This window comes from Frankliniella occidentalis, unplaced genomic scaffold, assembly GCF_000697945.3.
Source record: "Frankliniella occidentalis isolate FOCC.00 unplaced genomic scaffold, Focc_3.1 Scaffold226, whole genome shotgun sequence".
NCBI classification, from domain to species: Eukaryota; Metazoa; Arthropoda; class Insecta; order Thysanoptera; family Thripidae; genus Frankliniella; species Frankliniella occidentalis.
Window position 1 is genome coordinate 35,588 of NW_026267352.1, and position 13,054 is coordinate 48,641.

The 13,054-nt window shown below is 54.0% G+C and overlaps 1 protein-coding gene across 1 annotated transcript in view; it reads left to right on the forward strand.

Moving 5' to 3' along the window:
• Positions 1-76: 76 nt before the first annotated feature.
• Positions 77-13,054, forward strand: part of LOC113210381 (glycerophosphocholine phosphodiesterase GPCPD1) — a 25,857-nt gene continuing 12,879 nt past the window's right edge. The window contains exon 1 of the mRNA XM_052272814.1: positions 77-536. Within this exon, the coding sequence (XP_052128774.1) occupies positions 498-536 (39 nt within the window). The 5' untranslated portion in view covers positions 77-497. The remainder of the gene's footprint in view (positions 537-13,054) is intronic.

Genomic DNA, 13,054 nt, shown 5'->3' on the forward strand with positions numbered 1-13,054 from the left:
GGGCTCGCCGGCGGCGCGGCATGGCCTCCTGCCCGGCCCGCGGTGGCGTCCGTCCGTGTCTCGTCTCGCTGTAGTCGGTCGGTTGAGCCTCCCGCTGTCGCTCGCGCTGGTCGCGCCTCGTCCCGCCCGTCCCGTCCCGTCTTCAGTCCTAAGCGAGCCGCCTTTGCTCACGCGCCGCCAGAGCCGCCCGCCAAAGCCCGCGCCCGCCGCCATCCCGGCCGCCCTGCACCTCGCGCTCTCGTGGCCGCCCTCCCCTCCACGGTCGTCGTCCTGAGGACGTCCTCGCCGGGACCCCGCATACGCTGTGGCACGCAGCACTGTGATGTGTCATGGCTAGCGCCGTTCCCCGGACCGCCCAGGAGGGTCGCCAACGCTCCCGCCCCCGCCGTCAGCTCAGCTGACAGTTCGCCACAGTCCAGCCGGGCCGGCCCCGACCCGCCCCGCCGCCAGTCCGTACTCGCGCTCAACTGACCGAGTCTGGTCCCAACGGCACCGCCATGATCGACAGCGAGTTCCAGCCCCCGCCACCCAAACTGGTGAGTCCAAAGTGACTGTGAGGTGATTTCAGTCAGGACAAGGGAAAGTCGAGCAATCGGGCAGGACGTGTCTAGTGCCCGGGCGATCGGGGTACACTGCCCAGAATGCGAGAGGAGGAAGAGGGATTAGGGGTGGGAAGAATTTCCTCCGACGTGCCAGCAATAGAAAACACAAATAAATAACTCCCCCAAAAATTCGCGAAGTAACGCATTTGTTTTCAAAGACCGGTTCAGAAAAGTGTCAAAAGTGTATTGATTTTATAAAGTCTGAATTTCTATTTCCGATTTTCCTTCAAAACCTAGGCTATTGATTCTGTACTCGTCAATGACATTGTTTAAACATTAATCCGACTTCACGTCAGATTACTTTGGTAACACAGGTTAGGAATTGGTGCGAGCAAAATGTGATTAAAAATCACAATGCCAAGAACGGCGTGTAGCAATTTGAATTGGGGTAAAGGACTGAACGATAATTGTCGCAAATTGCAGTTTTTGAGCTCGGGCAGTGTAAGTTTGGCTGCCTGTCTACCCCGGGGGCCCCACGGCTAATCGACTGAAACCGGCCGCCGTGGTTGAAGCCCAGGTCGTGACGCCTGCTAGACACAGCTGGCCCGAACGCAGAAAAAACAGAACCAGAATGAGAATGGGAAGGGAGCTCTCAAAGCGTAGTACAATGCCTGTGTGCGAAGCCCGTTCGCGCATTTGTGCGTGCGTGCCAGTGTTAGTTGGGCAACGATCTACCGGTAAGCGAATCTAGATCGGGGAACGGTTTGGGAACGTGTCATGCAATGGGTGGCGCGTTCAGGAGAGGAACCGGTAGTAACGAGATTTCAGAAAGCCGGTGAAAACGAATTACACTGGAAACGCAAGTGTGTGAATATCCATTCGTATAAGTGCATACACTTAGAGAGGTAAAGATGTGAATTTTCCCCCAGAAAATTCATACGTTTGCCCCCCTTAGTGTATGAATGGATATTCACACACCTACAAGTGTGCGACATTCACATACTTTTGTTTCCATTGTATGTTGAGCACCCCGTAAGCACGTAGTGGAAGGGGAGCCGAAGTCGTAGCGGGCGCCTGGAGGGTAGGCAACTCGGTCGCTCCGGTGTCCTGAAGGTGGGAGATTGCCTAACTACCGGCGTCCACGCGCCCACGTGCCGAACGCGCCGCGGCCGTTGCGATACGTCTGTAAATATTTTGCGTAAATTTGACGCTAGATTGCGACACGGTGACACGTTATTTTGCCTCGAGGTTTATAACGATTATCTCAGCCATATGACCCCAAATGTCGATCGGATTGGACCCACTTTTCGTGGATCGGACAGACGCTGTTGAGCCATATCGCTTGAAACGACCATGCTAAAGATACGTGTCGCACGCGCGGCGTGTTCCATTCTTTTAAAAAGTTTTTTTCTCTTTCTTTTACGCCTATCCGTAACCATGCGTCCCCACCGGTTGACTTTTTATTTTTTCTTCAACCGATAACGTTACGATCTTTTAAAGGGATTAACATATTCGTCGTTACTGTTGATACCAAAGGAAACGTTTGAGTCACACTAAACAGCACCGTGGGTAGCTTACGGCTTAACGTTATCGACGTCCGACTCCGACCCCGCGACTCGTATCTTATACAACGCGTCTTAGAAGAAAATCCACGTGACTTAACCCTTCACCGCCCCTTGTCACGGGGTGCAGTCTCGCCTCTGCCCTCTCGCGTCAGCCGGCTCGTGGGCGGGGCGGGGCGGAGCGGGGCGGGGCGAGGCGGGGCGGGTCGACGGTCTCTAACCAGCTCACTTTACACCTGATTCAGTCGTAACTCGCTTCGTGCGGCCCAAGCCGCCTGCAGCCGCCCGGAGAAAGGGCGGGGGAGTCTACCTCCATGAGTCTAAGCCACGCCACGCGTGCAGACGCCGACCTCAACCTCGCGGCGGCCGCCCCGGTCGGGGAGGGGCGTCTCCACGACAAATAATAACATCACCTCCGTGCGCTTTTGCTCCGTACACACGTCGCGTGATTGCTTTTCCCGCGGAATGCCGGGGGAGGGGGAGGCAGCGCCCGAGGCAGAGCACACATCCCTCACTGTACTTGTACACTCTGGTGCTCCGCATGCGCGACAATGTTGTGACCCAGTTTGCTTCCGGTCTGGCCTGCACCACCCTGGGGACCCCTGAGGAGGGTCTGAGATGCGCTCCCCCAGCTTTTGTTGTGCTGCCGCCCCTCGCCCCTCCCCGCCGCAGACGCGATTGACGGCCCCAAGTTTGCAAACCGATGGAGGGGGAGCCTAGAGACGCAGGGCTCGGGGCGGCCCGGGGGCGTGCCGGCGGCGCGTGGAGCTAGCCGCGGCCCTGCGGCCATCCCGGCCCCGGCGGCCACGGCGCTACAAACAAGTCTTCGCCCGCGGGACACCGAAATGGGTGGCAAATAATGGTCGAGCGGGGAATCTTTAGGGGGACGAAATATTTACTTCATTCAGGAGGATTTAATCGGCGTTAATGAAACGATATGCGGTCCCTCAGGTTATTGATGGGTGGAGCCCACGGGCACTGGGTGCACCGGTCGCACTGCCCGTACGAAAAATATTAGTCCGGCATCAGTCCGTTTTCGGTCCGGCAAGAGTCCGGCTGGACAGTCCGTCATCAGTCCGCAAAGCGAGCGGACTAGTCCGCGAGAAAAGCCAGATCGACAAAAAAGAACGGACTGATCGCGTACTGGACCGCACGCAGAGCAGACTGAAAGCGGACTATCTGTAGCACAGCTAACCTCTACCGTGCCAAAATCGATTGGGAAAAGTGCACAGTTTAATGTTTATTATCGCTAAATAAAATAAAATATCAAGTCAGGGTAAATCGAAAGGCGATCTCACAGTGTTATGAACGAGGTGAAGCCAAATCCGCTGTCTGTTTTGACCTAGCTCAACTAGCTCAAGCCGTTTACGAGTTACCAGATAAATTTGCTTCAATTTCAATGAAATTAAAATGGCCCAACTAAAATAAAGTGTAGATGTCCCAAAGAAAATTCGAGGTCAAGATTCCTATAAGTTCCAAAGTTACAGCATGGTAAACTTGATTCGGGATTCGCTCCAGACAATTCTTTCTTTTTAACAGTGCTGTGTTCAGCTCCGGGGCAGTGCTTGCCGATGGAAAATGTTGTGTCGATGACAAGATTTTTTAATGTGGGTTGCATATTTCTTCCGGCCAATGAAGTAATAAAAAGAAAACTATATACGACATTTTACATGCATGTTGCAGCCGACGAAGCCGCGTTCTGTGATCATATGAGAATTCCATCGACCGCAATTTTGCACTTACATGCTGCGTTCTTAGACGTTGAACCGGGTGTTTCCTTGCACGGTCGTTGCAGGGTCACCCGGTACTGATTGCATGAACGCCAACGCGTGTAAATCCCGTCTTGCGTCGCACACTTCAAACGCCGAACGTAAACGTTCAGTGTTTTAGGTGCAGCCGGACGTGGCTTGGATGTGACAGTCGCGTGTGCGTTTGTGCTTTGTGGTGGTGCAACAGTAACACTGCTACCAAGTACTACTGACACAAATCTTGTCATGCCCAGACTTCGATTGTTCTTCTCTCTGTTCTTGTATGGCCGCGCCTTTTCGACGGGACTTGAACCCCGGTGATAACGTGTTTGTGAACAGCGGGGTGGACCCAAAATGACTCTCTCGCCACTTCGTCTGAAGTACGCTGGCAGGGTGGTGACCGGGGGTGGGGGGGGGCATAGCTTGGTTTAGTGCCATTCCACGATGGAGATGCCTTCGGATTATCACTTTTATCATCACTGTCTGGTCGGGCAGTGCGGCGAGCGAGGCGGACGGCCAACGCGGCCAGCCCCTTCCCCTCCCCTCCAGGAGGCGGCGGTCGGGCGGCGGACGCCACCGGCAGGCGAGGGGTAGGCGACCCGAACGCACTTGTGCGCAACGGGACTGCCGACCTTGTCCCTGTAAGGGGCCCGGCGGCCCGTGCCAGCACTAGGCCAGAGCGGGTGGTTGTCTTTCACTCTGTCTGTCTGTCTGTCTGTCTGTCTGTCTGTCTGTCTGTCTGTCTGTCTGTCTGTCTGTCTGTCTGTCTGTCTGTCTGTCTGTCTGTCTGTCCTGTCTGTCTGTCTGTCTGTCTGTCTGTCTGTCTGTCTGTCTGTCTGTCTGTCTGTCTGTCTGTCTGTCTGTCTGTGTGGGAGCTGTCTTTCACATCTGAATGTTTATTTATAGTTACTGATTTATCGGCATAAAAAATATATTTAAAATGCCGAGAACGCGCTCGCCAACAAAAGAACGACAAGAAACAACAACAAAAGCCGTCCGTAGTACACCAACATTTTATTGTTTTTCTTTTTTTGTCTTCCAAGCTCAATTCGTGTTATCGGCGACCGGACCAGCGGTGTCGGAGCGGTAGTCTTTATACTTTGGGCCGCACTTTCTTGTCGCCCGGCGTGGACACTTTTTGTTGTCGTTGCGCAACACGACGGCGTGATATCGTGACAGCGGCGTGCTCGCGGGGGGCGGGGACTCCACGCGGGTCCAACCAGTGCAAATCACATTTTGGACCGGGCACCGCCGGCTGGTGGCACGCCAAGCGGCCGCGACCGTTGACGTGCTAGTCATCGCCGACCCGATGGGCGGACAGCATGCTTTGGAGGCCCGGTCCGGCGTGCGCGTGCGAGTGCGAGAGAGGCCGTGCGGATGTTCGTCGCTCCCTCTCCCTCTCCCTCTCCCTCTCCCTCTCCCTCTCACACTCGCGGCGCGTCGATTAAGTCGCGTGACTCTTCGGCCGCGCGATCAGCCGGCAGAAGTGACGTCATCTCCGGCACGGCAGCTCCACCGGCAACTGGTGGGAAGGAAACTGGAGCGGAGGTCGCCTCGCCTCCGCGCCGGGCCATGCCGGGCCATGGGCCATGCCGGCGCGATCAGCGCGGCCGAATCAAGCAGGAAAGGAGCCGCCTTACGGTTTCTTACGGTTCTGCGGTCTTGTCCTATGGGCATTCATACACTACTCCCATAGCTTTAGAAAAATTACTCCAGCAATAAGTATAACGAAAGTCGCGCGCTCAAAAATTATACCTATCACGCCTCATAGTTCTTTTTTTTTTTTTTTTTTTTTTTTTTTTGACTCCCAGAAAATCGCGCTCTAGGCACAAGAAATGTGCTCATAGGGAATCTTTGGCAAAAACACTCTATACAAGTCCATGCCAAAGTACACCATGGTACTCGTAGTGTGGGGTTCAGGGTCTTTTACTTTCCCTAGTGTAATAGTGCCCATGAGGCTTGTGTACTTTGCACGTCGATAATTAACTGCCCGAACCAGTGCGTGCCGCTATACCTGTTGCTGTGTCGGTGTTTCTTGCGCCAAGAAACAAAAGAGCGCGCTTTTCTGGACGTACTGTACCTTTTGTCCGGCCGCGCAGGTCGCGGGTGCGAAGTCCCCCCCCCCCCCCCCCACTCGCCGCAGAGCCACGCGACCAGGGAGGCGCCGCGAGGGCCTGATTGTGAGCGAGATTATTGCGTCAGTAAAGCGAATCCCGACGACGACGCGAGTCAGATGATCGCCCTCGACGACTCGATACGTAAACACGGCAACAAGCCAGCGGGGAGCGTTAGCGGTGCGAGCAGAGCGTCTGGTCTTGGGGCTGCCCAGCAACGAGCCGCGGGGGCGACCAAAGAAGCACTTGACTGCCGTCTGATGGGCAGGACAACGCTTGCGCACCTAGCGCTGGCGCCTTCCTACTAGGCAACACCTCGGCGCAGGTTTACGAGTTTCGCTTGTGAGGCAGGCGTACAGCTGGAGCCCACACTAAACACGCGTCGTATATTGCGTTTGGAATTTGCCTGATCTGGCATAACTCTTTACAAAAAGTGTGACGGTGCCAACGATCTAGCGTCCGTATTTATTTACTAATTTCCCGTGGAGGGTTGGGTTGAGCATGAGTCTGGGCGCGTGTGTGTGGGAGCGCACTCCACCGTGAAACAGGAGGTGGCGGGTGCCGCCGCCGCCTGACTGACCCCGTCATCATTCTGATGCGGACGAAGCCGTTTTCCGTGGAGGCGCCGCACGGAGTCAGGGTGAATATGCGGCGGCCGTTGTCTAATTATTGCTGCTGGCGTGTCTGCTTGGTATTGACATACATCTACGTAGTATTCCCCCCCCCCCCCACGCCTGTGACGGATGCCGTCCCACTCCCGTCCGCTCCCGTCCGCTCCCGTCGCAGCGATGAGGCATCACGAACGGCGACATGCAGTCTGACGCTGCGTTCTTGCGCCACTGGACACCACTGATAAATGGGAGTACATATATGTGAACATGGATACAAATTATTGTACTTCCTTTTCTATTTATTGAAAAAGAAATGGTGAGCTTTTAGTTCTGTTTTAGCATATATATATTTCTTACATCGGCTCGGCTGAGGGGAGCGGCGTCACGGCTCCTGAGGGTAGGGAGGAGGGAGAGGAGGAGAGGGGGCTGCAAGAGGAGACGGGAGGAAGTGATAAGGGGGACATGTGTATAATGTGACGGTGTGTGGTTGTCCTCGGCGAGGTCCTCGCGACATGAAACACCTCGGCGTTGACGTGACGTGACGTGCCACCTTCAACCTCCACTTCTAATCGCACTGCTACCCCCTCCTCCCCTCAACAAATCATCCAATGGGGAGAATTTATAAATACCCCCTCCCTCACTCCGCTTCCCTCATATTTTCGTTACTTAAAATGTATCGATATACCGCTAATTTACCAATTCCGGTAAAGCTGGAATTCAGAAGAATGCAGGGAACAAGAAAACGGAAGTCCCCATGTTAAAGCATAGGGATTTCCGTTTACTTCTTCCTCGCATTATTCTGCATTTTAGCTGGCCGGCAGGGCTGTTAACGTTACTTAACGGAGTAACGACGTTATGCCGTTACCGTTACCGTTACTGTAACGGTGACGGAACGAGTTACATTTTGTCAGAGGGCGGTAACGTAACGCGTTACACGTTACGTGACCCCAGTAACGTGTAACGGCGTTACCGTTACCGCCAGTACATCACAACATCGCGTTTGACGGCCCCCACGCCACCAAACCAATCGGCAAGGTAACGAACGACGCGTAAATACTGGGCTGCTGTCGAGTGCCAGTGTAGAATGCTTCTTCTCCAGAGCAGGACTTTCCCTCTCTTATTTCCGAAATTCCATTGGCGAAGAAAATGTTGAGAAGTTAGTCCTGCTCTGTGTGCACAAATTATACTGGGTGTTAGCATAGTAATGTACGGCAATAGTTGTATCTTTCCAAACAAATTTTGTTGAAAAATACACATTTTTTCAATTTTTCTGATTTTTTTGGAAAAACGCAACGCCGTTACACGTTATAACGTAACGGAACCGTTACATTTCTGCTAGGGCTGTAACGGTAACGCGTTACCGTTACGTAGCTCCGAAATAACGCGTAACGCAACGCGTTACTTTTAAAATGTAACGTTAACAGCCCTGCTGGCCGGAATGCTTTATTACGCGGCATATTACGGGAGCATACACGTCTCTTCGCTCGCGGTGACACTTGGGTGGCGATATGGGGTCGGGCGTCGCGGCGTCGCATGTCGTCACGGCGCTGTAAACAATAACACTTGGTCGCCCCTCACGCCCCTCACGCCCGGGCGCGCCGCACCCGCCCGCCGGCCACGTGGCAGCCCCGGCCGCTGCCGCCATCCTCCCGATGACGACAACTTTGTATTTCGCTAATTTTGCGGCTCTCGCCTGGCTCCACCAACTCCCCCACCCACCAGCCCCCCCGCGACAGACGGGTCTGATGATTTGGCTGGCTCGTCCCCCCCCCCCCTCCCGTCCGCCCCGCCTCCTATACTTTGGGACTCTGACCTTGCATGTTGACAATGCAATGAGCGCTGGCGTGGCACGGCGTGGCGTGGAGGGGCGGGGTGGGCGGCTTACTGACGTCTTTACTTCCATAATGCTATAGGGAAGTCTAAGCCAGGTATGCGATTCAAGAAAGGAGAGGGGGGGGGGGGGTAGGGCCGATCGCGGCCCCTGTCATTCCTGGCGCGAGAGACCTGAAAGATTTGAAATTTGCTCTGCGAAACCATGTCGTCATGGAACGTCATGGACTGTTTATATTACAAGGTACACTGCAAACAAAACAAAATAAAAAAGAGTCGTAAATAAATACGACAAAATTTTAAACATTCTGACCCGAGCTGATATACTACTCGCTCGATACCACTCGCTCGATTACCACTCGCTCGATACTACTCGCTCCACGTGCGGGCCAGGCGCCACGCGGACCTCTGCCCCCCCATTTTCCCCTTTCCCGCTTCTCCAACCAATCTACCGGCCTCACCACGTGTAGCCATTAGTCTTCATATTATTAGCCTGCTGATGAAGAAGTCTCCTCCAATTAAGTCTGATCACCTCTGTCTGTTGTAAACTTGAGCAGGACTTCATTTCCTAGTGGGCTACTTGCTGCTGGGGAGGAATATTACGTCGACCAACAATAAAAAGAAAAGTCCAAAGCTCAAAAGTCACAAAATCGCGCTGACAATGCGGTGTTGTGACTGTTTTGCTTTGCCAGAAGGTGTCGGAATCGAACACTAACTTTGAGCTGAGCTTGTGAAAAAAAACTGAACACCAAAAGAACAATCTCGAATATGGGTAATTCAGATTGGCAATCAGTTGTGTCGTGGATTGACAGTTTCTGAACTATCTACTTCGTTCTTTGATCCTCCCCAGTCCTTCTCGTGCTGTTATGATACGTGGGCCCAGATAACGGACCCGTGAACAGCTGGTAACAGACGATATGCTATTTAAAACTGTCATTGCCCGTCCCTCTCAGAGCAATGTCAGCCACATCGGAAGCATTTGAGTCACGTTGTAGCGGCCTAGGAATATGAATTACGCGGAATTACGTGACGAACTTAAGTCTCTGGCAACCTGCGTTCACTATACTCCACGCTCAGTGGATGTCAAAAGTAAGACTTTTTATTCGGGTACCTGACCTGGCCCTGGGCCCGAGGGCGATTGAACTGTACACGGCTTGCGGACGCGATCTGAGTCCCGGGACCTACCCGAATGACAACCCTGCAGTACAGTCCTCCCGGTCCGAAAACTGGTGTTCTCGAATCGACGCAGCGATTCAAAATGTGTCCCGTCGAGCTCCTCTGCTGAGCCTGCTGAGCCTGTATAAGACTGTTCACAGGTGGTGTGGTGGTGACAGGACAGGGCACGGCCCGCCTCGGCTTGAGTGCACCGCCGCCACGCCCCGCCACGCCCCGCCCCGCCACACCTCGCCCCGGCAGTCGAACTTTGATCCGAACGGGGTTTCGAAAGCGGTTGGCTCTACTCCGCTCTACTCCCCTCAACCTCAAAGTGCTTGGGAGGCACGGCGGCGCAGGCGTGGCGGTGCATAATCGGCCGCCAGGCAGGAGACAGGCGGGTGTACGGATTATTGATTCACCCGCTGTATATTTTGATCCCCTGCCCCCTAGCCCCCAACCCCTTCCTATGCAACTATGCAGACCGATGGAAGTGGGTGTGGGTGTCACTGACAACCACAGACAGACAGATCCTCCAAAACAAAAACAAAAACTTATGCTCACAAAATGTGTCCAAAACTTTCACGACATACATCAGTGCAGGATTTCCTTTTTCTTTTTTTTCTTTTTTTGGTGGGGGGGGGGTCGTTTTAGATGAACTAGGTCCCATTGCAAGGGCTGGTCATCTTGTACTCCCACCATTACCGTCGTCATTGAGTCATTCTGATGACCGGCATCATAAAAAAAAAAATGTAATTTTTGTTCTTTTTTTGATTGAATGGGACGGATTTTGTCGGCCCACCCCCTAAAGCAAGTCGCTTGGACCTCACCTCGTCCTTACGCTGCTGCCGCTTGCTGTACAACATCCTGCTCACCTTGGAGCGGACTGGGCAGGAGGGGGGGGGGGGGTGAGGAAGAGACCCTGGCCCTGGACCTGGAGACTCTTCGGGGGCCAGCGAGGGAGGGAGAGAAGGGATACTCAAGGAGTCTGCTTTTCGAACATGCAAATGTATCTGCTAAGTTAAATCGTATCTCGTCCCACACTGGCATAGTGTAAATGCTATGTGGTATAGTGTCCGGCAAATGCCTGTTAAAGGACCTTTCAGACAGGGGTGTGTTCACTGTCCCCTGGAATTGGAACCCTTGAAGATGGCGGGGAAAGGTGTCCCTGGTATCCCTCTCTTTGCAGGGGCACGTGCGGCCGTGTATCTCTACCTTTTCTGACTTGAGGCGCCGCCCGACACGGCACTGGGATGGGGGAGGGGGCTCAGCTGGGGTGGGCACGTCAGCGGTCAGCGCCAGTCGTGACGTCATTGCAGATTTGTAATGTCCTTTCCATTTACTAGCAGTGGCTCGCTCGGTCGGGTCAAGGGTCACGCGCCCATCGCGCAAATGGAGGGAGGGGGCGGGGCTGTAGGGGAGTCGGGTCCGAGTCGAGAGGCGTGGCAGCGCGGTCGGTATCCATTTGGACTATTTCAGTCCTAAAGTGACACAGAAGGCCATGCATTTTCGTGTTTTTCTCGCATTGGCTAAAATTAGTTTGCTTTCAACTTTGACTTCGGACCACGCCAATGCGACGTCATGTCGATGGGCGGCGGTGGTTGCCCGCAACCCACGCGCCCAGCCACCAAGTTATTTACCGCAAGCACAATAAAAACATATGTCGATCAACAAATAATAGTGTGTATGTGTGAGTGTGCTATGGTCGTCTTCACCGCACGCTCTTAATCTCTTGCCGCACCATGCACTGGGGCAACGTCTCCTCGCCTATCAGCTGATTAAATCGGATTATATCGCACGGCGGCGGCGTGTTCGCTATCGGGAACGCGTCATACCGCTGCCGCCCCCACCGCCCGCTGGTCAAGGAGTCGGCGGCGGCCGCACCGAGAGCTTTGCTGTCAGGGACAAGGTTCTACTCCCGGGACCCCCCTGCAGGCTCTCCTTTCGTTCTTGTCACAGGGTGGCAAACGATCCCCGTGGGATATTTTTTAAAATTCGTAGTTGTGTCGTGAGAGTTTGCCTACCAGTATTAACCACAGCGCCTTGCGGCCCCCTAGCGGAGACATTTATTTGCGAACCAACCAAGTTCATTCTCTCATGCTTTACTGTAAAAAAATATCCACATCATGTACAACAGTGTTAAACTGTTCATGTAAATAACGGTTGCATACCTTAAATTTTGCGCACTCTCCTGCGGCCTACAATGGATTTTAACGGTGATGGACTGTACTTCCACATCGCACACCGTAGGATCGAGCACAAAATTTAACAGAGTACCACCGTTGTTCCAATTAGCAGTTTGAAACTGTAGTTAATGCTGTAGATTTGTTTTACAGTGAAGCTTTTGGAGCGCCTAGTAGGTAGGCAACATCTCCCCTGCAGTGCATGCGTGTCCTGCGGGGTGGCCTACCCCGAGTCTCGCAGGCGCCCGGTTGCCTGAACATGCCATTATGGGCAAGGCTGACATGCAGAAGAATGAAGGGAACAAGAAAACGGAAGTCACCATGTTAGGTCATAGTGATTCCGTTTTCTTCTTCCTCATTTCTGCTTTCCAGGAATGCTTTATTGCCGACAGAATTTGAGAAAACGGATGTTCTTTCTGGAAAGATGCCGCCCACGCGGTACAGTCCAACTACAAAGTGTTTCTTGGGCGTGTGCGCCGCGGGGCAGACACAGTGACGAGACGAGGCGGGCCGCCCGCTCCCATATCCCTTTCCCATGCAGAGAAGAAAATGTGATCGAGCGCAACCTTGAACTTCTGGAAGGGCGGGGCGAGACCGGGGACCGGGCACAGCAACCTGCAGCTACCCGAGGCAGGACGTCAGGAGTCATAGTCACGGGCAGAAGACGAGACCAAGCCTACCGAGTTGGCAATCTAGCCAACCACCGCATCTCATGTCTGATTGTCCTACCCTTCCCCTCCCCTCTGTCAAGAGCAACGTGGCGGTGGCGACGCCACTCCGGCCACTCTGCAAAAGGTTAAATAAGACTGTACTTCCACTAAGAATGGCATCGTCGTGGAGGAACAGAGGAGCGTCTCCGAGCGTCTCGAGGAGTGGGGGAAGAAGCGCCTCCTCTTGCCCTCCACGACGAGCTCGACCGATACCTCGCCCACCAACTGTGTCCGCGAAAAAGATTAAAACCAAAAAAATGGAAAAGGGGGGGGGGTCAATAGAGTGTGCTTCTTAAACTCCCGTCCTGCATCGGGCTGGAAGCAGTGCGCGCCAGAGTGCGCTGGTCCGCGCAAACCTGTTCACAGCAGGAGGAGCCCCGCCCGGGGGACTCCTGTGTGGTCCCTCTTTGAGGCTGCTTCCTCGTTGACCAGTCAGTCAGCTGCCACTTTTTATTATTTTTTCCTCTCTGCCTTCCCCGTCCCTACCCGCGCGCGCTAGCCGCATCGCATCTTCTCTCGAATTGTCCCAAGCAAGGAGCAACAGAGTCAAACGAAAGTACTCACCAATTACCCCCCCCCCGTACCTTTCCTTCCTCCCATCT